The sequence below is a fragment of the Daldinia loculata genome (assembly GCF_022478755.1).
Source record: "Daldinia loculata strain CBS 113971 unplaced genomic scaffold F4817scaffold_16, whole genome shotgun sequence".
In the NCBI taxonomy this organism is placed as follows: domain Eukaryota; kingdom Fungi; phylum Ascomycota; class Sordariomycetes; order Xylariales; family Hypoxylaceae; genus Daldinia; species Daldinia loculata.
This window is the reverse complement of record NW_026054870.1, coordinates 176,375-202,642: the sequence shown is the minus strand read 5'-3', so window position 1 is coordinate 202,642 and position 26,268 is coordinate 176,375. Positions and strand designations below refer to the sequence as shown.

Genomic DNA, 26,268 nt, shown 5'->3' with positions numbered 1-26,268 from the left:
TGAGACGCGGCCCGAGGTCCTCTCCTAGGTTAGGTACCTACCTCTTTACTCTCCCCCCTCCTTCAACTTCCTAAGGATACCTCTGCAATATAATATAAGAAACTTGTACCTGCGCTAATTGGTGCGCGGTCTAAATAAGCTTTTGTGGAGCTTTCACAGATCGTCGTGGAGAGTGGTCGGGGAAGCCGGACGGTGAGTTTTTTCGTGTCTTCGATTGACTTTGTACTCCCAATCGCAAATTCTGTTTCTGTTCCTGTTCCTGTTCCTGTTCAGTTGCCTGTCGAGAGAAAGATGATCCCATCCCCTGTCACTCATAGTCGCAGTCACTATTACATACTTCAAGTCAAGAAAATTTTCTAGCCGGACCCGCCATCGCGGATCCGGAACCTACCAATGCATGAGTGACAGACCCGCCGCAGCTTTGATACGGAATACATAGAATAACGATAGCACCCTTGACGCACGTTGTCGACCATCGTGCTGTTGGCCGACATTGGTTGCCTTGGGGGCCGCGTATCCTTATTCTCTATCTCGCACCTTTTATACACCCCTTTTATACACCCCTTAGCACCCTTGCTGAAGAGGTGAAAACAGGCCAAGGTTAGGCAACTACCAATCGTCAATGGTTGAATCGTTGTGGTGTAATTCCCTTTACCACATTATACACCCTTTTCATGTTCGAATCGTGAGATCCATCGATCCATCGATCCAACCTACCAGCCTACATTAGGTAATTAGACTCGACCGGCGGTGTCGCATCAAGCTCCGATGTTCTGCAGGAGGGAATTTTGAATTTTTGATTTCAAACGGGAGGTAAATGTACCATCCCGCAAACGCAGTGGACAATGGCTGCTGGCCCTGCATACCCGGGCTTGGTATTGAATGCCCCGTCTTCTCACCGGAAGGCTTACTACCTACCTAGGTACTTAAGGTATTATATCTGACGCCGCTTAGCATACCGGTATCTAAATTCCCTCAAGCTAACTAATAGCTTCTTCTCCTAACCCCCTCCCTGCGTGCCCCTTCATTTCCCCATTTCCCCATTTCCCAATTTCCTATCTGCTAACCACTTATCACCAATGACTCCAAAGGCGGGATCTCTATCATTATTTTCCCTTGCCGAGTTCCGGTAAGTACCAAGATCAAATCCTTCCCACTGTACCATCCAATCCTTCTGCTCGGTGCAGCGTCTCTTCTGGTGGTAAGCCTGCTACAGTACCAGCTTCGACTCGAATCGACGTTGCTACCTAATAGGACGTACGCGCCACCACCCTCAAATCAACGATCATGTCTACCTAATTAAGTTCTCACCGCTCTGACCTGGCAGATGAGTATCGTGGCATCCCTTCTGAGCATTCCCTGCCTAGTCCGCCAAGGTGGTTCTAGTCCAGGCAATCATAGATGGACATGGGATGGACATGGGTGAGTCAGTCAGCTTGTATCTTGGGGGCTAAGCTCTCCACGCGGACTTGTGGTTGCTTGCATGGATGCATCTGATTGGGCCGTGCGTGTGTCGACGGCGTGCTCGGATCATCTTGCCATTCGCAAATAGCTTCTCTCTTCGCAAGCCACACAATGCTACCATAGTAGGTACATGCGCAGATGCGGGACCGTATGTAATCCTCTAGGGGGCTCCGGTCTGGTGGTGATGTCACTCCACTGGCCTACAATACGTCGGCAAGTAATTGAAGATAGGGCCATGGCAAGCAATCACGATCTTCCCGAGTGCTCCCCCCTATTACGCTCTGCCGCTCTGCAGTATGTACGTACATACACCCCGAAGATGTGTCTGACGTGCATCTACAGCCCTCTGTTACACTACTTCCGTTGTCTACCTACTCAGCCCTACGCGGTACCTTGTGCTACTTTACATGGAAAGGATTCCGCAACACGACATGGCGGCTTGATCCCGCTTGGGTGTGGCTGAGTCAGACGACGATGCTTGATGATGCTTGATGATGCTTGTCGATGCCTTGTCGATGCCTTGTCCAACTTGACAAACAGCATGCAAAGAAGGTATGGAGATGACAGGTCGGTTTAACTCCCTTGGGCACATGTGTTTTAGTGCGGTACAGAATTTACACTGTGTTTGCGTCTAAATCGAAAAATATGACAGGTCATTCTTACAACCGTGGGGAGGGGCGGTACCAAATGCAAATACTGTCGTACGAAAAACCGTGCCGTGCACATACAGGATTGGGGACTATGTATGTTATCTCGTTGAGTCCTTCTGTGCAACGTATTGCGAATACTACAAACCACTGCGCCGCGCTTCTTGCGACACGGGTGCGGCATATTTGACGATATGTGTGCTACATACATAGTACACAGCACGTACAGTTCGTGCCGGGGTGTAATTGTTTGGGAGCTAAGGACCAATCAGCCAATGAGACGGCCTTTCTCTGGTGTGACATTCGACAGATCATGTCCGCTAGGCAAGCTCCCCTTAAGCCTATCAACAAGCGAACAAGCGAACAAGCGAAATGCCGATCAGTACGGGACAATTACCAGCCATGCACTCAATTTAATACAATACCTTGGAGGATCCGCCGCAACTGCCGTCAGCAAGCAAAAGCTTACCACTTATCTACCTACATAAGAGACTAAAGGGGGCATGTGGTGTTTGTTATCTACACCGCCGCCAATGATTCAAATATTGGCCGCGTAGTGTTCCTCCAATCGTGACGCTTCTCCACGGTTACAATATTCAAAAGATTACGTGGTACAGGGACTCTTTCAACTAATTTCAACTAACGGTGTAACCAACATAAACGCCCGTGTAACTCTAGACTCTTCTCCATTGCTGTTGGTTTCTGTTGACTTGGGGGACAAAGAGCTAAGGTCAAGTCGAGTAAGCGCGGGGTGTCACAAACAGGGGTTTTCTATGTATGTAGTGTAAGGGGAGCTTTTGTGGCTTGCAGGATTTAGGTACCTAGCAGCAGATCACTGACGATTTGCTGCTGTAATACGGGCTTACGCATGACGAAAATGTACGCCATCCGGAGTTCCTGGAGCCTTCTTTGAATCTTGATTCGTGACGCAGCTTTTATCTGCGTTGTATTGTTGGCTTTCCCTAATCTAACTCCGGGTCTTTGAGATCTTTTTTGTTTTTTAGGTATCAGTTATTATTTTACCTTGTTTGGGTATAGTCTGATTACCTTAGGTACCTAACCTACCTCTTACCTCATCTCCCCTTACTGTATGTTGTATGTAGACAGTGTGCAGTTTGCAAGTTTGGTACACTACGGGGCGAGGTGGTACCGGCATTTGTTCTACACTGGTTCTAGGAGCTTCTCGTGACTGACTTATCTTGGTTCTGTATGTGGAGAAAGGAAAGGCCAATATAACTTAGCATGCTGGTTCATATTAAGGCGTATTCTAGACCCCGAATATCTAGGTACCCCTAGGTGGAGCAATCTTGGTTATTGATCTGGTGTACCCCTTTTCTCCAAGCGCAACGGGCTTTGATCGCATTCTCGAGCTTTGCTATGTCCCTAGAAATCCTCTACTACCCGATAACGTGATGGCTCTCGGCAGGTATATATACAAATCACAACTAAGGTTATATTGTAATTGACATCCTAGACGTTATAGCTACTGTATGGCAAAGGCGAAGACATATTAAGGCGGGGTTGCCGGAATGCAGTGAACCCGGATTTTGCGTAGGTAGGGCTGGATATAAGGGCTGTTGGGCTATGATGTATTAACCATCCACATACCTTACACCTTACACGTGCATCCTGTACGCAAGGGAGCGACAATGTGGAGAGGTGTGTTGGACAAGGCGGCTAAAAATAGAATCACGAAGTGGGAATTTAATACATAGATAAAGCACTCTAGTCTCTAACAGACCAGGCGAATTTCACATGTGACTGAATTCCTGATGCTATGTTACGTAGGGGAAAGGTGTAATAGAACCGAATAGGAGTAGCCAAGGTACCTAAGAAGCCAAGTCAGCAAAATTTTCAACATCGGCCGGGACCGCCCCCAAGATGGCCATGCGGGCGAAGACCGAAGGCGGCATTGAAATGGATACATTAGGTACCTGGATCTATATTTACATCTAGCTATACCCCCGTACGCGTAGCCTACTGCCGTGGCATAGGGGCTAAGCTACGCCACTCCCGAGACACCAGCCCCCGTAGTCGCACAGCGCTAGTGTTTTCTCCCCAGAGGATCTGGGACCAAGGCTATGTGTGTGAGACAAGACGGATAGGTAGATAGATAGGTAGGTAGGTAGGTAGGTAGGTAGGTTTCTGCTTCGGGAGACTAGACTTGAAGACTAGTAGTAGGTGTTGAAGGCGGAGAGTATTGTGTCGCTTGCTAGATTCAGCCTTGGGTTGGGATAACTGGGAGTTTGAGATTCTGGAAATGTTAGGCACGCCAGTAGAGAAGGGGGAAGGGGAAAGGGGAAAGGAAGGGGAAGTAGAAGTAGAAGTAGCACGGCATTAGCTGCCGCGAGGGAGCTCCCGAGTCTTCGAGCCGAGAAGTGAAATATCGTATCACCACCGCTCACCTACCGTCCGTCTGCGTAGTGGGAGTTGTTATACCTATGAGCCTTAGCACCGCAGGACCTGGTATTGACTCCCTTTAAGGCTTCCTAGGCCCTGCGTAAATTTTATAATAGAAAAGGGTGTTATTTATAACTAACTATGCGATTAAAACTAGGTTAGGTACCTTGGGTAGTTTAACGGTTGCTTGATATAGCACTAGGTATAAGTAAATATTGAGAAATACCTACCGTCCGAGTTGATATCACAAGCTTCGAAAGTAGATTTAATTTTTAAACACTCAACTCGTATAAGCTAGCCGTTGTCTAGAATACCTGTTAGCTAGTCTCAGCTCTTTATATACCTAACGTTAGTTATCTCTAACACCGAATTCTTTACTTGTCTTCTACAGTTCCAATTTGTTGCCGTGTTGAGGGTTCTTGTGCACAAGAATAAAACGTACCTGAACGGAAATGTTAAGAACGGCCGATTAGAACCTTATATCACTGAGGCAAATAGGATAAAGGTCTTGTAGCTATATCGGCAGTCTTGCTTTAATTACTGAGTTGCATAATTCTTCGTGCTTTATTCTAGTCGTGTCCCCGTTTCTTGCTCCCCTTCTCATTATTCAGTCCCAATGCTGCCCCAGGGGTTCTTATATGTGATAAAGCGCACTTAAACAGGGATATTAGGAATAGTCGTCACTTTCGACTATAGGTTTCGGAGCATTGCCATGATTATTGTGACCGTAAATGGGTCGTGTTGGATTGTAGTTCTACGGGAGAGGTAGGCAAGTCTGTTGACTGAATCAACGCAATATGGTCGCTGCTCAAGCAGATTACGATGAAACTATCAATGTCAAATGAGGCGTGAAAGAGCAATCTATCTTAGGTACTTAGTTCGGTGCAATAATTCATTCCCTACACCGAATAACCCAGCCCGTATCCATAGCGTGAGAAAAACCAATGTATTGCACTTCAAAGGCAAAGTTTACTACTTATCCCCCTCTTATAAAACAGAACGCTCAAGTACGTTCTCCTTTCTCTTTTAAAAATTCACAGGGTATTTTCGTCTCCTTGGAAATAATATCTAGTAGGTCCTAATTTCTACTACTTTTAAGATCAAAGCCTCCCAGCCTGCCGCTCAGTCAGAGTGTGATATAATAGCTAATAATATGATCTATGCATTTATATATAGTAGAAATCGTCACTTATATCTGTTGCTATGGCATAATAACAAGATCGATCTTGGTTTTGCTTAAACCTAGTTGTCAAAGCTGTAACCCCTTTTCCCTTTTACGCAGCCCCTTTACGTAGCCCCTTAATCCTCATATACTTCGACTTGCATAGTTGATATACCGTCTCTCCGTGCAGCAAACATGGCCAGAAAAGAACGGACAGTTTCGAGGATCCTTTGTAGCCTGTCTTGAATAACAAAGCCCTGAAACTCGATCAGATGAGTCCAGTAATCAGTGAGTCAAGTCTCGTGAGGAAGCAAACAAGAATAAGCTCTCGTAAGTCCACATCGCCGACAGCCCCGGAAGCCCATTGGCCAAGCTGTACTAGTTCGGACCGCAGAAGCCGGGGCCACCTCCGGAGGTAGTCCTAGTGCGGCTCGGCGCTCCGCTCCGGGTACCTTGCAAGCCGGCTCCAGGGTCCGAACTTAGTGACAACTTCACGGCCGCAGACAACTTCCTCGCAAGCCGCATGCCGAGAATTAATTCATTGGGCGGAATTTTCAGACCAAACCAAGCATTGTAAAAATTTGCAACTCATGCGTACTGCTTCCTTTTTTGTTTCCACACTTTGAAACTACACAAACCCATTCACTTCGTTACCTTCACTTACCCCTCGCCTCTTTCCTCGTGGTCATTACAACCAAGCTCCCTAGGCGATGAGTCCACACTCTTTTAAATTCCCTTCCAATTCCCTTCCTCGTCACTTTGATTTCGTGCTCGCATCTTTTGCTTCTGTCGAAGCCTTGACTTGATCCCCATTTCCACTCATTTAATTATTGCCTGAGGAACCTTCACATACATACACCATGGGTAACTGTATGTCCACCTGCGGCGGCCGCCGTAAGATTCACGAGCTACCGGAGTTCGAAATGATGACACTCCCCTGCAGCAACGAGGGAGAAAATCAACAACCACAGCGACATTCTCCTGACTTGACTGGACATTCTCCTGACTTGACTACATTCCCTATTGGCACTGCCTTGACCACGAATGAAGTCATCACAGCCCCGGTCCCCGTTGTCAATGAGACAGCTTCTAACCAAGCCCCCGGTGTCAACGAGACAACCCCTAACCAAGCCCCTAGTGGTAGCTATCATCCCGTCGATGAAGATTCACACTCACTTACAGAATCGCTCAAAGATGTTACCATCAACGACATCCAGGTTGAGACCGCTAGACCGGTCAACTATAGTCGCCCAGGAGCACATCGACTTGTGACTAGTACCTCAGCGTACAACATCCGTGACCTCAGAGAGACCAGCTGTGGAAATGTTTCCCCTCCTCGCCTACGCCCGTCGGCTACTATGAGCAATTTAAACAAACCGCTCCGGGCATATCCTAATGACGACCCCGTAGCCGCTTACATCGCTCGAGAAACCATGATGCTCGAGGAGGCCTGGAAGATCTTGGTGCCTGACAAGGCGTTCCTAGTTGATTTCAATCGGGAGCGCAACGTGACACGACCACGAACTCTTCGAGGGTCCGTAGAGAGCACGTCCTTGAACGACGTGAAGAGCGACCCGCCCGTAGAGGGTGATAACAACAATGTAGAATTGGAGGAGGAGATTAACGAGGTCGGCGGCACTGGCGCGACTCAAGAGGTCGGTGAAGATAGCGAGAATTCGAAGGACCTCATCCGCATACTTCGTCAGAAAGTAAGTGCCTTTTCTCTCAAAAGTAATCCCCTGCCCCCTAGCCCCAGCGAATACGATAGCACCAAACTGTTGACCGAAGCGTACTTATTAACGACTATGTTAAAAGATTTTGCAACTCGACGATATGATGTTGCAACTCCGCACAGGAGAGGTTTCAATAAAGCCCATTCCTAACCCTGTCACTGATCATGCCAATGACGCCGATAATCCGGCCACCCCGTCTCCTATTAGACGTTCCAACAACCCTGCTAGTGCTGTCATTGGTACTTCTGATACTAGTGAACCAAGCACCCGAGAGGCTGAGATGGATATTAGCCCCTCGGATTTCGTCGGTAGCCCTCATCGTACGGGCTTACCACGTCGTCCTCGTCCTGTTGGCATTATTGGGCCATCGACACCCACTAGATGCGCTGATCAGCCCACTGAGCTATACTACGAAACCCACAGTCGTGACGATCTGGACGCCGAGACTAAGCACCCGTCCATAGTATCCGAAGCGGGACCGTCTCAAACCGTCGTACGTGATACACTGCCCCAAGTCCCTTCTGGTGACGAGGAGTGCGACTACTCCCTCTACGCGGTGGCTTTAGAGGATGCCACGAAGAACTACCATGAGGCCAGACCGGTCATCCTCGCCAAGGTGCGCCGGTTCGTCGCGAGCGAACGTACAGTTGTCAAGGTTGCCGAGACCATCCTGGCCATGACAGACGACGTCATCGACGCATGCGTCAACGACGAAGACAGCCTCGAGATAGTCCAGATGATGGTGACAGGATCTTGTCAAGGATCCGAGCTCGTTCCAAGTGGTAAGATAACTCCAACTTTCCAGGAAAAGCTTGATAAGGAGGCCGAAGCAACAAAGGAGCGCAAGGCGATAGCCCTGCTGGAGAAGTGGGCAGCCGAGGCCAAGGCTAGGGAGGAGGCCGAGGAGGAGGCCAAGGAAAAGGGTAAAGGAAAGGAGAAGGCTGAGTGAAAGGCCCAGCTGCTACCGTGGGGTTTTAGAGTGTTTCGGACAGGGGATCGAATACCCTAAACTGGAAGATGTTTTAGTCCGTCTTCCACAGGACACTCGGTTAGGTAATACGTTGATTTCGCATGAACATGGACTCGCATATGGAACGCTTGAGTATCGAAAAGGGGTTTGAAAATGGAAAAAAAAGTAAGGGTTAGTTATTGAACGAATGAATTCATAAGGATTGATTACGATCGTTTCGTGCTTAGAATATCTCGTTATTGTGAACTTAATATCGCCAAATGGCATCTGCCATCTTAACTACCTGACCCATCTCAATGACATCGTGGACACGTACAATATCAGCGCCGCCTTGGACAGCCGTAGCGACGGTTGCTGCCGTACCGAATACTCGATCCATTGGCTTTGGTACACCGGTAACCTTACCAATGAAGCTCTTGCGGCTGGATCCTATGAGCCATGGTAGGCCTTCTAATCCAGGCCAGTTTCGTAGCTCCTCGAAATGACGTAGGAGCTGTAGGTTCTGCTCGCCTACCTTGGCAAATCCTAGTCCCGGGTCAAGGATGATGCGCCACCGACGGATTCCCGCTGCTTCGGCTGCCGCTACCCGCTCAAGTAGCTCTCTAGCAATAGTCGGGATAAGCCCATGAGGGTAGTCGTTCAGTTTGCTCATTGTACTGGGGTCTCCTCTCATATGCATCAAGCAAACCGTCTTGCCCGAGCGGGCCATTGTAGAAAACATATCTGGGTCCAAGAGACCTGCCGACACGTCGTTAATGATATCTGCGCCGGCATCGACGGCTGCTTGGGCAACTGATGCCCGGTACGTGTCTACGCTTATAGCGACATCGCGTGTCTCGGGGAGACTACGAATAAGCTTGATAACAGGTATGACACGGTCCGTCTCTTCTTGGGCACTGACCTCAAGCTTCCCCGGTGCCGTAGACTGACCCCCAATGTCAAAAATTGTGGCACCTCCCCGAACATAGGCCATAATTGTATCTCTAAGTGAATGAGGGGTATGTATCCCCCCGTCCGAAAATGAATCGGGCGTTATGTTGAGAATGGCCATTACTTGTGTTTTCCGAGTTGGCTTGAGGGCGTTCAACGGTTCTACCAAGGGGCATATTGGGGTCAAAGTAGAGAGAGGTTCCGGAGATGGAGGTAGCTCGTTAAGATAGTCTTGAATGAGCTTCCAGGGCTTGGAGGCGTCTATAGACTTGTGCGGTATAAGTTCGGCGAGAGGCCGTAGAACGAATTCACGCTCTTGGATACCAATATGAGGAATTTTAAGTCTCTCGTGGTCAACTATTTCATCTTCATAAAGTAAGATGTCCAAGTCGATGTTCCGAGGACCCTTATCTATAAGTTTCCGCCGCCCCATAGACTTCTCAATATCTTGCAATTGGTCTAGTAAAGATAGGGGCTTTAGGTCCGTCTCTACCTGAGGAATATTATTTAGTATATATTCATGAATAGTTAATAGAAACTAAGACATACTTCGCAAGCTCCATTCACAAACCTATCCTGATCTAGAACGTACATAGGTTCGGTCTCCCAGAGGCTACTGGTCCTTTTTACTTTGATGCCTCTTGAATCCATTTCCTTACATGCTTGCTCGATCATGGATATCCGGTCGCCAACGTTGCTACCCAGAGCAACGTAAGCTTTCCGCTTACCGCGGCGCTGTTCTGCGCAACCGCATGATTTACTGGACGGACTGGTTGAGAGTTGGCGATCCATTATTTTTCTTTTAGGCATGATCCGATTTTGCGAATAAATAGAAGGGGGGCGAAGTGAACCGCGAAGTGAACCGCTCAGCGGAAAAACTAGATTGGCATGAGATGGCAACACTCGAGCATAACAATATGTATAGCTCCATGCTGATGAGAGAAGATTCATTAAAACTTAGAACGAGGTGTTGACCCGCAAACTAATTGCCTCATTGGACAATTGCGCATTATAAGCAACTTTTCGATTTTCGATTTTCGAACTACACCTGAATCGAAGGAGCTGACCGGAAAAATTCAAAGTTCCACAAGGACCCCTAGTTAAAGGTTATTCATACTATGTACGTACCTCTTAGCAATACGTACTGTATTCCCTTATCTTATCTCCTATACGGGTTTAATCTAGGTACATGAAGTACATACGTATGTACTTTATGTACTTGTATGCTGTGTCATGTAAAATAAGATCTGATTTAAGGGGTCTTTATTTGCTAGAATGACAAAATGGCAGCAGCTTTTGTCTTGAATTATTTTTTAGAAGTGGGATGTATTGAAGTGATTCCATCGTCAACATATTTAACACACTTCATAATTTATTAGGTAGGTTGCTATGACAAAGATGCATTCACACATCTGAAGAAGATACGGGCTTGTATATAAATAAGTATGTACATAATCAATAGTCACGCTAAGAAGAAGCCTCGGTTCGGCTAAGTCCCGGATTGGACTAGGCCTCTGAAGACTTAGCCTCGGCTTCCCCAGCTTTAATCTTTGGGGAGATCGCATACCAAATCCTGGATATACCCCGATTTTCACATTTCCATCTGTTCTTATTACTATTCCCATTGCCGCGCGTGTTGCCGATACCGAGACTTTCTCCCTCTTAGCATTCCCATCTCTAGCATCTAAGATTTACTTTCTTGTTCTTTCTGACTACTTAATCTACCCCAGATTTCTTGATATAGTTAATCAGAACAAGCTAAAGAAGCGTCTTCACCATCTTATCGTATTTTACAGTTTTACATCAACACCCAAGATAGTCAAGATGGCATCACCACGTATGTCACAAGCCAACAAACCTACACCTATTCATGAGTAAAGCACTGACAAAATGCAATCCTACAGAGAGAATCCGTACTCCCGTCACCGATCTTTTCAAGATCAACCATCCTATTTTTCTCGCCGGAATGAACGTCGCAGCTGGCCCCAAGCTCGCAGCTGCTGTCACGAATGCCGGCGGTCTCGGTGTCATCGGAGGCATGTCCTATAGCCCGGACATGTTGAAGGAGCAAATCGACGAGTTGAAATCGTATCTCAATGACAAGAATGCGCCATTCGGCATCGATCTGCTACTTCCACAGGTTGGCGGCAAGGCCCGCAAAACAAAGTAAGCCTTGATAATCTTAGAGTATTCGCTTGTACTCGGCGACAGCAGCTAACTGGGTTGAAATGTAGCTATGATTACACGAAAGGCAAGCTCGACCAATTAATCGACGTCGTTATCGAATCGGGAGCCAAACTCTTCGTCTCCGCTGTCGGTGTACCACCCAAAGCCGTCGTCGACAAGCTACACAAGCACGGTATTTACTACATGAATATGGTCGGCCACCCCAAGCATGTCCAAAAGGCGCTAGACATCGGCTGCGACATGATCTGTGCGCAGGGTGGTGAGGGTGGTGGCCACACTGGAGATGTTCCGACCACCGTCCTGATTCCGGCGTGTGTGCAGATTTGCAAAGGAAAAAAGAGCGTGGTATCCGGCCAACAGGTTCCAGTCATTGCCGCCGGTGGTATCCATAACGGCCAGATGTTAGCCGCCGCGCTGATGATGGGCGCGAGCGCTGTCTGGGTTGGTACCCGTTTCATCTTAGTCGACGAAGCTGGAGCGCCCGAGTCGCACAAGGAGTCGGTACGAACTGCCGGGTTCGACGACACAATCCGAACCCTCATCTTCACTGGACGGCCTTTACGGGTGCGGAAGAACCCGTATATCGAGAACTGGGAGACCGAGCGCCAAGCCGAGATCAAGGAGTTGACTGCCAAGGGTATCCTCCCCTACGAGCACGACCTGGAGAAGGTGGCGAATGGCACGGCCGAAGGCTCAGGCAAGGAGAACGAAAGCGAAGAGGATGTAGATGACTTGATGGACCAGTTCCGGCCCTACTTGATGGGCAAGTGTGCCGCGCTGGTGAACGAGCAGAAGAGCGCAAAGGCCGTTGTGGATGAATTCATTGAGGACGCCACAGCGATGCTAAACCAAGGCGCCAAGATGGTGGCGAAGTTGTAAGAGGGTTGCGACTATTAGGGGGAATCCTGAAATATTAAATACCTTTGTATATATCCACAAGCACCATGTTTGAAGATCAGTATTAGCGCAGTGCGGTCCCTATTGAGGACTTGGGCAGTATAATTGGGTGCGATAGTTGTATCATTTTATATATAGCAATGCATACAAATTTCCTTGTAAACCCTAAGATATAACATAATAGCTCAGGTCAAATTTCTGAACGAGATCTTGGGAGACATCAAAGACCCAGGAATTCCTTTTCCCAAGGCTGCTTGCTATAAAACCTCCCTTTGGCATAACTAGCCCGAAGAAAACTGTTGGGATATTAGTTTTATTAGGTAGTCATGCTGCTCCTACTAGCCCACGCCCTTATACTTCATTGCCTCCACGAGACGGATAGTTAGCACCCCTATTCCGGCGCCTATCACAGTAAGCCTTTTTAAGGAAAATAGCTTTCTGGTCAAGAGATGGTCTATTAGGCCGTCCAAGACCGAGGCGTCCAGGTTAAACGACGTCCCTTGAAAGCTAAAGAACCAGCTTAAACGGCCTGGTGGCATGGACTACACAGAGGTACCTATACCTATATACCTCTGCTCCGCTGCATAATTCTTTTTTAAAATTTCGAGTTGGCCATAGATCTCCTCATGGTATAATATTCGTTCCGGACGAGCTAAATGTTCTGTGCTCTGTGTTTTCTTTAGGTCTTCGTTTTGAGCCCCGTACGCAACGAAATTATCGAAAGCACACGTATCCTCGTGTAATTCGTGATATTTGCTCCTCTTTTCTTTAAGAAGGTTATTGCCAGGCATCACCTGGGGGTACTGGATCGCATTGGCTTTCCATGTGTCATTCTTGGAACGGCTGGGGAATATTGAGCGGTAGAGGTTATAGACGATGGGCAGACAAGCGCAGATGATATATAAGAAAAGTTCCAGAATCGCCCATAGCCAAGCAAGCGTCAAAGTATCTGAGGGGGAAATATTAGTCTGGTTACGCGAATATCGGACTGTCTTTCTATTAACTTACACGCAGCATTGTTGGGGTTCATAGTGCCGGTATAGACAATGCGTAAAATACCGAAGGCAACAGATCTGAATAGGTTAGCAAGATTAATTCAAGAAATATGCAACAATAAATAGAAACTCTCCAGTACATACGATATAGCTAGGAGAAATAGAAAAGATATCCAAAGTTTACGCCGATAAGCCATCTGCAACTTCCATACTTTCCACTGGACCAAGCCTATGATAACTACGTCTATGAGTATGTTGATAGTGCCCATGGTCACATAGAATGCCATGCCGTTTATTGACGTATGAAGCATATTGACATTCCACTGTGTTTTTGCCGGGATATTAGTGAAGATAAGACCGAACGTGTACATGAAGCAAGCCTCGACAATGAGGATTGTCATGATGCGTGCAAACAGCAGGAATTGCGTATCGACATCAAATATGCGTTTATAAAACAGCAAAACCGAGATCTTGGAGAACGCAACGCTGACCGTATAGAGAACTTCGCCCGCGAGGCCCGTCTGTTACATACTATCAGTTTTCGTTTATTGATGGGGGAAGAAGACATTGATATAGGGGTTAAGCCCACCTTCGCACATGTATTCAACTGCGAAATCGTATACTCGTCGATGCGGTAACCTGCTAAGGCACATAGAAGACCTGAAATATATGCCCCAGCGCCCGTAACGAATGCTGCCAAGATGGCCCAATCGTCCCACCAAACAATTCCCTTCCGGCGATGGTGAACGAAACGCAGAACTATGCACACGGCCGCCAGCAGCATAAAAGGTCCCGGAACAATATTGATGGCCAGGAAGTCGTGACTATTTTCTTTCGGTTGGAGAGACATGACTTATAGGCACGATTTAAATAAATATCTGTTTGGAAGAATAAAAAGGAGTAATAGGGGAGAGTAAATATCCAAGGAATAGAACTTAAGAATAGTGTTTAAGAACTCAACATATCAATAAGTTTCCAAGGAGTTATCTAGCAACTAAAAGGAAGTATAAATAAATGCTTCTACTTTCCTTAACCAACATACATAGGCTACACTTCAGTTCCCTTTAACACTGCATACTAGCCCATACACTACACAGGACATTCATGCACTTGGTTAGGTCACACATCTGGGCTGTAGCCTTATCTCCGATAACCCTTCAACACCTGCAAGGACATCAATGAGGCTTAGCCTACGCCCGACATGTACGCTGTTTACACCCTTCGGCTCGATCCGCGCAATTGTGTCTGTAAGTAGGGTGCCGCGCAGGGACACCGCGCTTTATCACGGCTCTCGCGGCAATTCATCCGAGTTTACGGTGCCGGACTCGGCACTCGCAACTTTGAGGCTGTCACTAGAACAACACATTCTCGCCTACGTATCTCTGTGCTTAGCTACCTAGTAGGTACTTAATCCAGCATCCAGCGCGGTTAATACACTTGCAGCAGATCCCCCACGGTGTGACAAGCACGCCCGCATACAGGGTGCCGAAGACGGAGACAATCTCCACGAACTCACACTTATGAGCAGTCTGTCGTCGCAATGGTGATTGAAACAGGGAATAAGAACGTGATTAGCGCTTATGAAACTGTTTGAATCTTCTCGGTCCTGAAATAACACATCCGCGTACACCTTGGAGGTCAAGAAGGCGTACGTATGTTAGATGGAACAGTTGGTAAATACGTTGCTACTTGACAACTATGTGCAGGCACAAGATGTTGGAAGTGTCCACAGCTATATCGCAATTGTTGTGGAGTGGCCTCCTAAATGGTGTAGTCGTCGATGGTGGTGTAGGTTAAGGAGAAGCTGGCTTGTCTGTGTATCTCGGTGCGTCATGCCGTTGTATATATATTTTATCTGGTTAGGAGTTTGGATGGGATGTATCCCTCCTTATCAAGCATTATACCGTTAACTACAATTCGGTATCTTTTCCCTCGCTGCTGTGTTGTCACTTCTGTAGAAAGAGCTTTCAATTGGAATAAACAAGACTATATTATGCTAAAGATGCCAAAGTAAGAAAATGCTTATTTCATTACCTACTTGCTGTCGCATTTATTCCTTAACGGGCGCCATCACTAACTAGGAGATGTCTAAATGGCTTTCTCCATGAGTATTGAAGATATCCTAGCCTCTTCGAATATCAACATAATCAACCTATTAATTAAATATGTACCAACTTAACAACTATTGCTTAATTCGTCAATAACGGGCTATGGTGAGATGCTGTGTCAATTATAAACGCGTAGTTCCCCCCATACTTTGAGAGACGGATCTATAAGATTCAAAAAGTCAATGATGCTTAAAAATGACACTAGCATTAAGTTAGGTAACTTGCTAAGGCCGGCATCCTTTGAGAACAACGCATCGTATAACAAATCAACAATATAAGATACAAGTATACTTACTTATTTTAAATAATTTTATCAATAAAAGAGAAAGAGTTGTAATAGGCGTCATTAAAGCTCAGATACGCCCCTGTGCTTCGATAAGGTCCCTGCTACACGTGGGTTCCAGGTACAGTTACGTCACCACTCATCGCGATATAAGAGGCACACCTCTAACATAAACTTTCAAAGCAGCATTGTCTTGACTTCACCGTGACGGGAAGACTATATTACCCCTCAAGCAAATATTTTAAAACACCATCACCTCATCACTCCACCAGACCTTTCTAGAACTACGCATTAACACTTATACACCATCACCGCGGCCCACCGTACACCATGGCCGACACCCACCAATTCGACGTAAACAAGCTCTTCGGAGTCCAAGACTCCGTCGCGGTAATCACGGGCGGCGGGACCGGCATAGGATTAATGGCCGCGCAGGCACTCGCCGCGAACGGCGCCAAAGTCTACATCACCGGCCGGCGGAAACAAGTTCTCGAGAACGCGGCCAAAAGCCACCAGCCGGCCAAGAGCAGCGGACAGATCATCCCGATCGGGCCGTGCGACGTGACCAGCAAAGACGACCTAGAGAAGCTAGTTGCGGATCTGAGCAAGCGCGAGAAGTACATCAACCTCCTGGTGTGCAGCGCCGGCATCTCGGGCCCGAAGGCTGAGCCGAAGGACGCCGAGGCGGAAGATCTCAAGGCTAGGCTCTGGAATAACGAGGATCCTAGCGATTGGCACGATAACTTCAATACTAATGTTACGGCGGTGTATTTTACGACGGTGGCCTTCCTTCCGCTGCTGCAGCAAGGCATCCGTCCGAAAGGTCCCCTTGAGCCTTACGCCCCTTCTGTAATTACCATATCTTCTATGTCGGGTATCATGCGACATGCTCAGGGCCATTTCAGTTACAATACGGCCAAGGGGGCCACGGTGCACTTGACAAAACTTATGAGCGCGGAGTTCCAAAAGGCCGGAATCAGAGTCAACTCCATTGCGCCGGGATATTTCCCTAGCGAAAGTGAGTTATTTCAGAGCTTCTTTTCCTTACCCCTTTCTTCTATCAGGTCGATATCGATAATGGTCAAGCTAACAAGTTTGCTACAGTGACCGCTAAGAGTAGTGATGATAAACAGAAGAGCTATGTGTCGCCAGAGAAGATCCAAGATAAAGGCCACGTTCCGCTAATGAGAGCTGGACGTGAGGAAGAAATGGGGATGACGGTACTCTACCTTGCAAAGAACCAATATGTGAACGGAGAGATCATCGCGGTGGACGGTGGAGTCCTAAATGTTGTGGCAGGACGGTAAAGAGCCTACCCATCCGCCAATGCTACTTCACAATGTCCCTAATGTGTTAAATCTAAAACCATGGAATGGCGCACCAGTACCTATTGGATTGTATCAATAATGAGGAAATTTGGGTATGAGTGCTATATTAGGTTAGGTAACTAAACGGTTAGATAAAAGTAAAAGTTCAATGAACGAGTACCATAACTGCTAACTTAACATATTACCCATTAGGAGAGGTAGTATGATATCTTGTTTCTTATTTCGACCAATTATAGGAATTTTTCTATTTTCTAAAAATATCATAATGATACAGGCAAATGATTAAAGTGTGATACGACTAACGAGCTCATTAGGTCACCTCTTGTAGTAACTTTAAGGTAAAGAAATATTGTCTCGATATCCTATCATAGATGGAGTCAAAGATGGAGTCTGGGAGCTATACACGAAGGAGAAAACGAAGGGTTAGCTAACCTATCGCTACAGATCTTCGCAGAGCAATCTTTTAACATGCCTGATACCTGTTGTGCTCATAGGTAGATCAAGTTGACGATGATGCGTAGCCTCTACTTTAGTTAGCGGGCGGCATTAATAAGTGCGAGCCTCAACTTTTCAAGATAATTACTGGACGAGGAACTGAAGCTCTTGTGCTTATACCCGTTTAGTTCGGACGCGTAGGTAGTCTTAGTCGGCAACTAACAAGTGCTAGTGAACATCTTAGAGGAGTTCTTCTTGCTACCATATGTTAGTAGCGCGACTTGGTGAATTTAGATACTCGACGGCAGCAATTCCGACGAGTCGGTTACATCATGCATGTTCTACTATATCGTCAACTAATTGTCAAGGCCGACTCGAAGGCTTCAAATTGTATAAAGTCTGGACCGGAGAAGTTCGTAGGAGTGTAGGAAACCATGGATAGCCAAGTCCATCGAGCAGAATCAAAACTGCAGGGGAACACTTAGCTACTATCACGTAGAGCCGCGATGTCTCCTCACCACGAAAAGCGCCGCCAGCCATCTAATGGCTATGGAAATGGAAATGGAAATGGACACCCGCGGCGAAGCCAGCCGCGCCAACCACGCGATAGACATCTAAACCCGTTAGAAAAACATCTTGTCGCTGCGACGGGCGAATTCGTCAGGACCTTCTTTTTCCTTTTCTTTGGATATGCGGGCCACCTCATGGTGCTCGACCAAGGGGCAGCAACATCAGGCGCTTCGAAGGTGATTTACATCTCGCTTGACTATGGCTTCTCACTTCTCGTTACCGTTTGGGCCTTCTACAGGATTAGCGGAGGATTGTTCAACCCTGCGGTACGTGTAGAGCTTGAAGATAAAAACCTTCCTTCGTCGTGCTTAGGAGCTTTGTAGCTAACCTCTCAACGTGTAATCTCGGTGGCTAACTACCGTGGGTGAGAGCAGCCTTTTTGATCCCGACACAGCTAATCGCATGCATGTGTGCGGGTGCTATGGTAAAAGTCATGTTTCCAGGTGACATTGCATCAGTGAACACGACTTTGGCTCCCGGAATGAACTTGGCCCAGGGAGTTTTCGCTGAGATGTTCTTCACCTCGTACCTAGTCTTCGTGATCCTCATGGTCGCAGTCGAAAAGCCTAAGGACACGTACCTAGCGCCATTGGGCATCGGATCAGCACTCTTCGTCGCTGAAATCCCTGGTAAGTAGACGAGAACCGTCTAGCGATCAGGCTAAGGAGCGCAACTAATACAAGACAATAGGCGTTTTCTACACCGGTGGCTCACTCAACCCGGCACGCAGTCTCGGGTGTGCCGTTGCTGCGCCAAGTTTCCCAGGGTACCACTGGATCTACTGGGTTGGTCCTCTCCTGGGTGCTTTAATCGCAGCCGGGTACTACCGGTTCGTGAAGATCTGCCATTACGAAGAGGCAAACCCTGGGCAAGATGACGCAACTGCCCCTCCGGAGGTGTAAGAGGATGAATTAGCAAATTTCTGTTATGATTTCACACGAATAGGGATTGGATGGTTTCTCTAGTTAATAGAGTTCTCTCTGGAAATAATTATAAGGGATGTATAATGTAGAATAATAATGTAAGATTGCATGTATAGCAAAGTCCATGTATATTCTAGTTGAAGTCGCAAAGTTCAGATGTCGTGATGCGGATTGGAATTTTTTGTTTTCTGCAGCGTCGTCAAGTTTCACATTCTGTTCTCCTTGGGTATGAAAATAAGAGTCTTATGACCTTGAATAAAGTTAATATGAAATCATTGCCTTAGGTAAACAATTTATGACAAAGACTTGAGTAAACGAGGCAGGTATGAAGGAAGGAAGGGCAGAGTGAAGGCACAGGGGTTTTAATCTGCGGCTCATTACATAATCTCGGATGAGTCAATCAAGTCATCTCCAATTCTTGCTACGGTTGACCAGACAGGCCACTGTGCCAAAATGAAAAAAATAATCGCACACTAAACTAAAGTTGGTAAGGGGTCACTTGCCACAATTTAGAGAATATTAAATATGTACTTCCAAGCTTTATTACGGTTTATTGTAATAGAAATATTGATTTAACCAATATAATGTAAAGGATTGGCCAATCAAAATAAAGGATTTAATTGTCAATTTAATTGTCAATTCAATTTTCAACTACCACATCTACACATTTAAATAACTTTACAATTCTAGCAATTATAACATTAAAATTGGTATCATTTTATAGCCTCAATTAATGCGAAAATAATTATCTAGGTTGCATGCTTATACGACGTATTGTTGTTAAGATATCTAAAGTCTTTTGAAAACAGTTGTCTCAAAAGGTATCACGTGTACGTACAGGTCTCTGGAATGATAGGTACCTCTAAAGCTGTCATATATCGTCAAATACCTCCCCTACCATACAAATTTACTACTATACACTTGTACTTTTGGAATAGTCCCAACCTCCTACTCTTTTTAAGATGCGCGCCCTTCTATTGGCTAAATTTTACACCGCCCGTCTGGCAATATCCTTATCCTTATCCTTACACCACATCTCTATTACAGCTTCATGTTCAATTCAATTCAATTCAATTCAATTCAAATGACGATGCAATGGCTATCTATCCTTATATATTGCTTTTACTTGGTTGCATACATTGATTAAAGACTATACGGTCGCATACAGTCATTTCGAGGCAAAAAGGCTGAAAACGAGGTCTTTTTGAATGATCTCTGATATATGTATGTATATATATGAGGCTGGCTGGCTGGCTGGCCAATCAAAAGGCTGTATTGTATAAGGCTATTTAATTAATACCTTTTAAGACAACTGTTTTCAAAAGACTTTAAATATCTTAACAATAATACGTCGTATAAGCATGCAACCTGGATAATTATTTTCGCTTTAATTGAGGCTATAAAATGATACCAATTATAATGTTGTAACTGCTGGGATTGTAAAGTTATTTAAATGTGTAGATATAACTAGTATTTAATAAAAGATTAAAAGTAAACATACCTTTTTAAAGCATAGTTATTATATATAACGTTACGTATGTATTTAAAAAGGATAATCCTTTTTTCCCATACGAAAGTGCGAAGTACCGTAATAAATCGATCTAATTGCGCTAACCTGTGGCTGATTACCCTTTTAAGCTAAGCTCACAGATTTTTTTCATTTTGGCACAGTGGCCTGTCTGGTCAACCGTACTTGCGCCATTAGGTCGATTTTACTTCATTTGCTGACACTCTTCTCAATTTTTGCGACTTCTTCTTTTCGCAAACAGTCGAGATAGGTCTATCCCATCCTCAACTGTTATGCCTAAGAAAAGACATAATAACAAATACTCAAAACCGCCTTCAGTAGCTCCGCCATCACTTGCTCTGTCCTCCTCGTCGAGGACCAACTCTGGTAAGTTAATCTCTTAACTCCCGCAAACTCCGAGCCTGCGCATCGTGCCTAACAACCATCGCGCAGATCAGCATGAACGTTCCGTCAACCAAATTCTCGCAGATTTGCGACGGGCTAGCATAAAACAAAATGGCACCTCGAGTAACTTCTCCGTAGCGACTCCCACCGTTCCGCCTTCGATCCGCCAAATCTTCCAGATTCCCGAGACACCCGCCCCAGCACCCCGACGACCTCAACGCCTCCACGCGCATGGTCGACGAGCACCCCCAGGTCCACCGCCACCGCGTAGCTGGGTATCGTTAGCGCAGTCGCGACATGCCCCCGCAGACCTAGGAAGAGACCTTGGAGGGCATATTCAGCACTGGCCCTTACCGGGCATCTACACTCCCGCCGATGGCAGTTTCGTGGATCGGCTAATACGACGGATGGCTCTGGATTGGGAGCAGCAACGGCATTGGAATCAGTTTTATCTATATACGCTACCTAGTCAATTACGGACAGCCTTGATCAGTTGTATCTCGGAGCTTCATGAACCAGGACTGTCTATCAACGACCTGCGACTGATCCTTGCTGGTCCCGCAGATGAGAAGCTCGCACAATACGAGGTAGAAAAGCCTGATTTGGATAAACTAAACGGGGACATGTTTTGTTTGGACCTAAGCGGTTCGGTTGGGAAGTCGATGTCATTGAAAGAGTTAGGCGAGTTGTTCTATCCTCCAGTTGCAGTCGAGCTTGATCTTCAGGAATCATGGGAAGCTCCAGAACCCAGTTCTGGGCCGGTTAAGCTCTTACCAAACTTAACACAGCTATCCCTCGCAGTCGAGCCCGGAAATGCGCCCGCCGCCTCGTGGAAGCAGCTACTTTCATTAGCTAGCAAGTTACAAACACTTACGCACCTCGATCTGTCTGGCTGGCCGGAACCATCTTTGACGCCAAATGCAAAATTTGCGAAGATGGCGTCACCGTTAACTGGAAGAACCGTCCAATATGGCGGCACCGGGCCATATAGTCATAATTTAGACGGCGACTGGTCGGAAGCGATACTGGTATTGAAGCGTCTAAGCAAGACTCTGTATAGTCTAGAGTATCTCGATTTGACCGGCTGCGGGGATTGGTTCCCAGCATTGAGAGAAGAGTCAGATGGAGACTTCACAGTCGATTTTGTTGACTGGGTGGGTGATTGGGGGAAAATCACAACCCTGAGACTCTGTTCCGGGTATGCCCTTTCGGACTATTCATCAAACGGTCAAATCCTCCGGTTTGCGGATTGGATCGAGACTGCGACAGCAGTAGAAAAGCATATCAGAGCACAGCGGTCAGGGAGGGGACGTTGGATCACCGTGGAGAAAGATGCCCTTACGGACGGTGAGAAGGCGGTTGCAGAGAGTCAGCGACGTGGGGTACTATTATGATGTAGCTATAGATGAAAGGCATCTCACATATTCGAGAGGACCGATAACTTAACTTTAGGATACAATTACTACCCCTGCTCAAAGAATCTATGTAAAAGATTTATAATGAATTATGACTACGCGTTGCCAACTACCTATCTTATAAATACAAAGGCAAGCTATTCGGCACCTCTCAACAATTAGAATAAAGACACCCTACAATAGCTTTCTCACAATTGAATGACTTTATAACCTAACCTTTCTATAGCCCACTCACCATAGTCACCGTGTAACTCCAGCTATTTCGAGATTTCTGCTAAACGTCCCCTACTTGTGACGCCGTTTCGGGAGGCCGCCAAGAAAGATTACCGTATGGCTACGGATTATTCTCAGAAGACGCTGTATGGTGGCTGGGACTACTTAGTTCCTAATGACAAACGAATCACCAACTGGGCTGCTGCCGGGGTTAACTGGCTACAAGGTGTCGAACCGGTTTTACAGGGGGTCAATTCTGTAATGGTCCCTTATGACGCAACGCTAGTAAACAGCCAATCATAGAGACCGACATGGACTAAAGGAGGCAAAACTACTCCGTGACGCAACTTGCTGCCCACTCAGATGCACAGCCTATGAATACTGTACATGGATGGCATGTTTTTGGTCGCTGGTACTTACGATAGAGTGAGTACATGATGAGTTTTCCCTCGTCTCGAAGTAGACCAGATAAGGTACAATTATACGTATACGTATGCCGAGCAGATGTCAATTGCCAGAGTAGACCAAGATGTGTGCGTTGGTATCCCCGGACCATTCACCATTCAAATTTACAAGTGGAATTCGGACGAATGAATGGTGACCTTTCGGAGTTATTATTATTTTTTTTTTTTTTGGTAGATGATGCATGTTATATATTACAAGGCTGCTATCCGACAGCCATATTAAGTACCACATACGACATTGATGAATTGCCCATTATATTCGACAATGTAACTGTTTACTTTACTGGCTTTGTTCTGCGCTTTTAGTTCTTCCCATTATTTAAATTCTTACGAAATCTCGCCAGTTGAGACTTCCCCCTTTTATTTAAGTTAAATCAACTAACATAAAACCCCATATCTGATTGTTAGAGGACCAATTGATCAGAATTACCCTCAACTTCAATAAACTACGGAAATATGGCTGTGAAACGCGGCTATACTAGGCCACTGATGGTGGTTATTCCAACCCTCCTGTCGCTGGTGGGATTCGTGCTAGCAATGATAGCGCTCTTTGCTGGCTCCGGATCGCAGCAACGATCGATGGAAAACTATCACATCATTGCCGTATGTTTCTAATCCTAATCTATAAGCCATATTTATAAAAAATAAATAAAATAAAAACCTCAAGCTAACCACGTTTCTAGATTAACATGTCCACTTTTGGTCATGATCTCGTACCAACTCCAAGTTCTTCCGGTTCCCAACCCACGGCCACCAACGACGATGGGTTTGGTTGGGATGACATCCAAGATGGACTCGACGACATCGAAGGCCAAATCACAGACGAGTTAAACGATATCGCAAATGATATCGCCGACCAACTTTCCCGCGAACTGGGTATTTCTCAGTGGTATAGCATACATGTCATGACTGCTTGCGAGGGCAACTTTGCGCCCAATGCCACTTCACCGGGTGCTTGGTACAATACGACGAACTGCACAGCACAGTCCGCAGGAGGTAAGGAGTGTCGTCATCTTTCACCAACTAAATAAGGCCGACATAGCTAACGCTCGCCTCTAGTCCAATTCAATCTCACCGACATCCTCCAGAAGGAGATCAGTGCTGGACCCCTGAACATCAACGCAGCCGACATCCCGATCCCAGACTCGATCCAGCAGACCATCGACTATATCAACAAGTTCCTGTTAGCAACATTCATCCTCTACGTCCTTGGAGCCGGCTTCTCCGGCCTATCTTTCATATCGTGCATCATCATCCTGACGCTAAGACGCGAAGTCATCGGGAGAGGAGCTATCCTCGTCAACATGGTGCTTACCGCACTAGCCGCCTTGTCGCTTGCGATTGGCGCCGCGATCGCGACGGCCATCTCGAAGAAAGGAGCGTCTGAGATCAACGACCGGGGCGGCGAGTACGGCATCTCCGCCGTCGAGGGCACGAGGTTTATGACCATCTCCTGGGTGGCGTTCGCAGTCATGTTCGTGACATTAGCATTCTGGACCGTCTCGTGCTGCATGCCACGCAGGCAATTTGGGCCGACAGCATATAGGGAAAAGGTACCTCGAACGAGCACGGATAGCAACCGTGGCTTGTTGGGGATATTCCGGCGAAGGCACTAGGGAGATAGGATATGAGAGAGCAATTAATGAGCATGAGGGTCGCTAAGGAGTGATTGGGATGACGTTATGAGCTTGGTTTTAAGAAAACATCATGATTAGATGACAGTCACGGCGCATATTCACTTAGACTTATTAGATACCACCACCACCAAATATTTCATATTTCATTGAATTAACCAATTCATACAAGCAGTTTATTCTCGCTGCTGTCGTCCATATATCATTGTCGCTATGCATATATGCATGTCCGCCTCCCGTATATACCCTCCACACCTCCTCCACTATAGCAACCCCGTGGTTCTACCACTGAAGCTCCAAGTCGATGATGAAGCGGTCTTCCGGAAAAGTATCCACGAAAGCCTCGGCCGCCTGATCCAAGTTCCACGCCTTTCCCAGCCTCTCCATTAGTCTATATATTGCTCCTCCCAAATCGAGGCCGACCTTCGTTTTGCTTTCCTCCAGCACAGACGCCGCGCGGAGGAAAGTGTCACTCGCGCAGTACAAGATGTGCGAGCATATAGCGTGCGTCTTGGACCGCATCACGAGGCCGGCCATCCCGGATAGCAGCATGTGGTATGCCGCGTAGCAAAGCTGGGGTATGTCGAGGAAATCGGCGACGATGAGGATCTCCGCGATGTATCTCGGCGGCACCGCGGCACCGCCTTCTAGGCCAAAGGCTAATGTAGCTGCGGAGGACCCTGTGGTGGAATATAGTTAGAGCGATAGTGAGATGACAGATGGTGAGATACTTACAGTCACTATACATGTATTTTACAATGAATTCCATTATCGCGCCGTCAATTCCGTAGAGCTTGATTTCTTTGGTCCTGCTTTCCTACTTCCAGTCAGCATGCCATCAATAGAACGAAGAAAAGTGATGCTCACTAATAACGGAGTGGCTAGTGCCATTCGAAAGAAGTTGCTTTTGTCGGTAATTACGTCGCTATGGACTAGCCATGCCTCCTTAATTTCGGGCAGCAAAATTTTGATGTCCGCAGTTCTAGGCAGATCGTTAGAAGAATAGTTTCCCTTGTCTCTTTCGGGGTCAGATACTTACTCATCTTCGTACTTTGGCACGGACGTGTAATCAAAATCGAAAACCGGAGTGACCATCCGTCCTTCTCTTTGGGGTGGATAGTGGTGGTAGCGGTTAAAAAATCTTGTTGCAGATTCCTTCGACATCTTGAGTTGTAGGTAGGTTTTGATGAGATATTGATCGTTAGTAGCTTCGACGAGATAATCGAATAGTAATGGCCCTAGTGAGATAATTGAGTATTGTCAACTTTGAAGTAGTAGAGTCTTGAAATAGTAGTCTTGAAATAGTAGGGTCTCGAGCTTGTTAGTTCGTAGTTGTTCTAGGACGTTGTGATGATGAAATAGGGCGGAGGATTGGCCAAGGACTGGGGGACTTGGACTACTTATAGGGCTGCTTTGGGATCAGAGAGAGGCTTAGAACGGTATGACTTTCTCATCAAAGTCTAATTCACTGTTAGTATAGGTATTGGGGCTATGATATTCGTCTACCTAGGTATCTAGTTACAAAATTTTCGGATGACTGGATCGTTTCCGTGACTCGGACAGCCGTAATGCCCATAGAGAGGGGCTTGCTAACAAAT

The 26,268-nt window shown here is 46.5% G+C and overlaps 10 protein-coding genes across 10 annotated transcripts; 6 read left to right on the top strand and 4 right to left on the bottom strand.

Moving 5' to 3' along the window:
- Positions 1-6,533: 6,533 nt before the first annotated feature.
- F4817DRAFT_364256 (uncharacterized protein) lies at positions 6,534-8,848 on the top strand (the record flags this gene model as incomplete). The annotated part of the gene is made up of 2 exons (XM_049306729.1): positions 6,534-7,382; positions 7,489-8,848. The coding sequence occupies 2 exons, from the start codon at positions 6,534-6,536 to the stop codon at positions 8,353-8,355; spliced, it is 1,716 nt and encodes a 571-aa protein (XP_049160353.1). The 3' UTR covers positions 8,356-8,848.
- Positions 8,624-10,098, bottom strand: F4817DRAFT_314581 (Dihydropteroate synthase; the record flags this gene model as incomplete). The annotated part of the gene is made up of 2 exons (XM_049300423.1): positions 8,624-9,799; positions 9,856-10,098. 2 exons carry the CDS (start codon positions 10,096-10,098, stop codon positions 8,624-8,626), a joined length of 1,419 nt encoding a protein of 472 aa, XP_049160352.1.
- A 767-nt stretch (positions 10,099-10,865) lies between these two features.
- On the top strand, positions 10,866-12,554 carry F4817DRAFT_333458 (NPD-domain-containing protein). The gene is made up of 3 exons (XM_049302769.1): positions 10,866-11,143; positions 11,211-11,472; positions 11,541-12,554. Exons 1-3 carry the CDS (start codon positions 11,131-11,133, stop codon positions 12,370-12,372), a joined length of 1,107 nt encoding a protein of 368 aa, XP_049160351.1. The 5' UTR covers positions 10,866-11,130; the 3' UTR covers positions 12,373-12,554.
- A 10-nt stretch (positions 12,555-12,564) lies between these two features.
- Positions 12,565-14,399, bottom strand: F4817DRAFT_60147 (uncharacterized protein). Its single transcript, XM_049307676.1, has 4 exons — positions 13,975-14,399; positions 13,530-13,906; positions 13,399-13,463; positions 12,565-13,339 (listed from the first exon to the last, which is right to left on the bottom strand). Exons 1-4 carry the CDS (start codon positions 14,233-14,235, stop codon positions 12,933-12,935), a joined length of 1,110 nt encoding a protein of 369 aa, XP_049160350.1. The 5' UTR covers positions 14,236-14,399; the 3' UTR covers positions 12,565-12,932.
- Positions 14,400-15,918: 1,519 nt separating this feature from the next.
- Positions 15,919-17,429, top strand: F4817DRAFT_60118 (NAD(P)-binding protein). The gene is made up of 2 exons (XM_049307675.1): positions 15,919-16,794; positions 16,881-17,429. Exons 1-2 carry the CDS (start codon positions 16,107-16,109, stop codon positions 17,081-17,083), a joined length of 891 nt encoding a protein of 296 aa, XP_049160349.1. The 5' UTR covers positions 15,919-16,106; the 3' UTR covers positions 17,084-17,429.
- Positions 17,430-18,045: 616 nt separating this feature from the next.
- On the top strand, positions 18,046-19,011 carry F4817DRAFT_357859 (aquaporin-like protein; the record flags this gene model as incomplete). The annotated part of the gene is made up of 3 exons (XM_049305962.1): positions 18,046-18,413; positions 18,479-18,738; positions 18,800-19,011. 3 exons carry the CDS (start codon positions 18,046-18,048, stop codon positions 19,009-19,011), a joined length of 840 nt encoding a protein of 279 aa, XP_049160348.1.
- A 1,694-nt stretch (positions 19,012-20,705) lies between these two features.
- F4817DRAFT_333450 (uncharacterized protein) lies at positions 20,706-22,549 on the top strand. Its single transcript, XM_049302768.1, has 2 exons — positions 20,706-20,926; positions 20,993-22,549. The coding sequence occupies exons 1-2, from the start codon at positions 20,833-20,835 to the stop codon at positions 22,336-22,338; spliced, it is 1,440 nt and encodes a 479-aa protein (XP_049160347.1). The 5' UTR covers positions 20,706-20,832; the 3' UTR covers positions 22,339-22,549.
- Positions 22,550-22,899: 350 nt separating this feature from the next.
- F4817DRAFT_333449 (uncharacterized protein) lies at positions 22,900-23,196 on the bottom strand. The gene has a single exon (XM_049302767.1). It carries the CDS (start codon positions 23,126-23,128, stop codon positions 22,904-22,906), a length of 225 nt encoding a protein of 74 aa, XP_049160346.1. The 5' UTR covers positions 23,129-23,196; the 3' UTR covers positions 22,900-22,903.
- Positions 23,197-23,199: 3 nt separating this feature from the next.
- Positions 23,200-24,803, top strand: F4817DRAFT_333448 (actin cortical patch SUR7/pH-response regulator pali). The gene is made up of 3 exons (XM_049302766.1): positions 23,200-23,639; positions 23,720-24,032; positions 24,096-24,803. The coding sequence occupies exons 1-3, from the start codon at positions 23,493-23,495 to the stop codon at positions 24,650-24,652; spliced, it is 1,017 nt and encodes a 338-aa protein (XP_049160345.1). The 5' UTR covers positions 23,200-23,492; the 3' UTR covers positions 24,653-24,803.
- A 149-nt stretch (positions 24,804-24,952) lies between these two features.
- F4817DRAFT_314574 (uncharacterized protein) lies at positions 24,953-25,834 on the bottom strand (the record flags this gene model as incomplete). Its single annotated transcript, XM_049300422.1, has 4 exons — positions 24,953-25,350; positions 25,406-25,487; positions 25,538-25,652; positions 25,710-25,834. The coding sequence occupies 4 exons, from the start codon at positions 25,832-25,834 to the stop codon at positions 24,953-24,955; spliced, it is 720 nt and encodes a 239-aa protein (XP_049160344.1).
- Positions 25,835-26,268: the final 434 nt, after the last annotated feature.

What these genes read in the sequence shown, in the direction of transcription:
- F4817DRAFT_333449 (XM_049302767.1), bottom strand. Translation starts at nt 23,128, where the DNA reads ATGGTCCGGGGATACCAACGCACACATCTTGGTCTACTCTGGCAATTG.
- F4817DRAFT_333458 (XM_049302769.1), top strand. An exon ending in GGCAAGGCCCGCAAAACAAA is followed by an intron (nt 11,473 to 11,540) that starts GTAAGCCTTGAT and finishes GTTGAAATGTAG; the next exon opens with CTATGATTACACGAAAGGCA.
- F4817DRAFT_333450 (XM_049302768.1), top strand. Translation starts at nt 20,833, where the DNA reads ATGCCTAAGAAAAGACATAATAACAAATACTCAAAACCGCCTTCAGTA. An exon ending in CTCGTCGAGGACCAACTCTG is followed by an intron (nt 20,927 to 20,992) that starts GTAAGTTAATCT and finishes ACCATCGCGCAG; the next exon opens with ATCAGCATGAACGTTCCGTC.
- F4817DRAFT_60147 (XM_049307676.1), bottom strand. Translation starts at nt 14,235, where the DNA reads ATGTCTCTCCAACCGAAAGAAAATAGTCACGACTTCCTGGCCATCAAT. An exon ending in AGTTGAATACATGTGCGAAG is followed by an intron (nt 13,907 to 13,974) that starts GTGGGCTTAACC and finishes AGTATGTAACAG; the next exon opens with ACGGGCCTCGCGGGCGAAGT. An exon ending in CTATTTCTCCTAGCTATATC is followed by an intron (nt 13,464 to 13,529) that starts GTATGTACTGGA and finishes TAACCTATTCAG; the next exon opens with ATCTGTTGCCTTCGGTATTT.
- F4817DRAFT_333448 (XM_049302766.1), top strand. Translation starts at nt 23,493, where the DNA reads ATGGCTGTGAAACGCGGCTATACTAGGCCACTGATGGTGGTTATTCCA. An exon ending in AAAACTATCACATCATTGCC is followed by an intron (nt 23,640 to 23,719) that starts GTATGTTTCTAA and finishes CCACGTTTCTAG; the next exon opens with ATTAACATGTCCACTTTTGG. An exon ending in CACAGCACAGTCCGCAGGAG is followed by an intron (nt 24,033 to 24,095) that starts GTAAGGAGTGTC and finishes GCTCGCCTCTAG; the next exon opens with TCCAATTCAATCTCACCGAC.
- F4817DRAFT_60118 (XM_049307675.1), top strand. Translation starts at nt 16,107, where the DNA reads ATGGCCGACACCCACCAATTCGACGTAAACAAGCTCTTCGGAGTCCAA. An exon ending in GGGATATTTCCCTAGCGAAA is followed by an intron (nt 16,795 to 16,880) that starts GTGAGTTATTTC and finishes AGTTTGCTACAG; the next exon opens with TGACCGCTAAGAGTAGTGAT.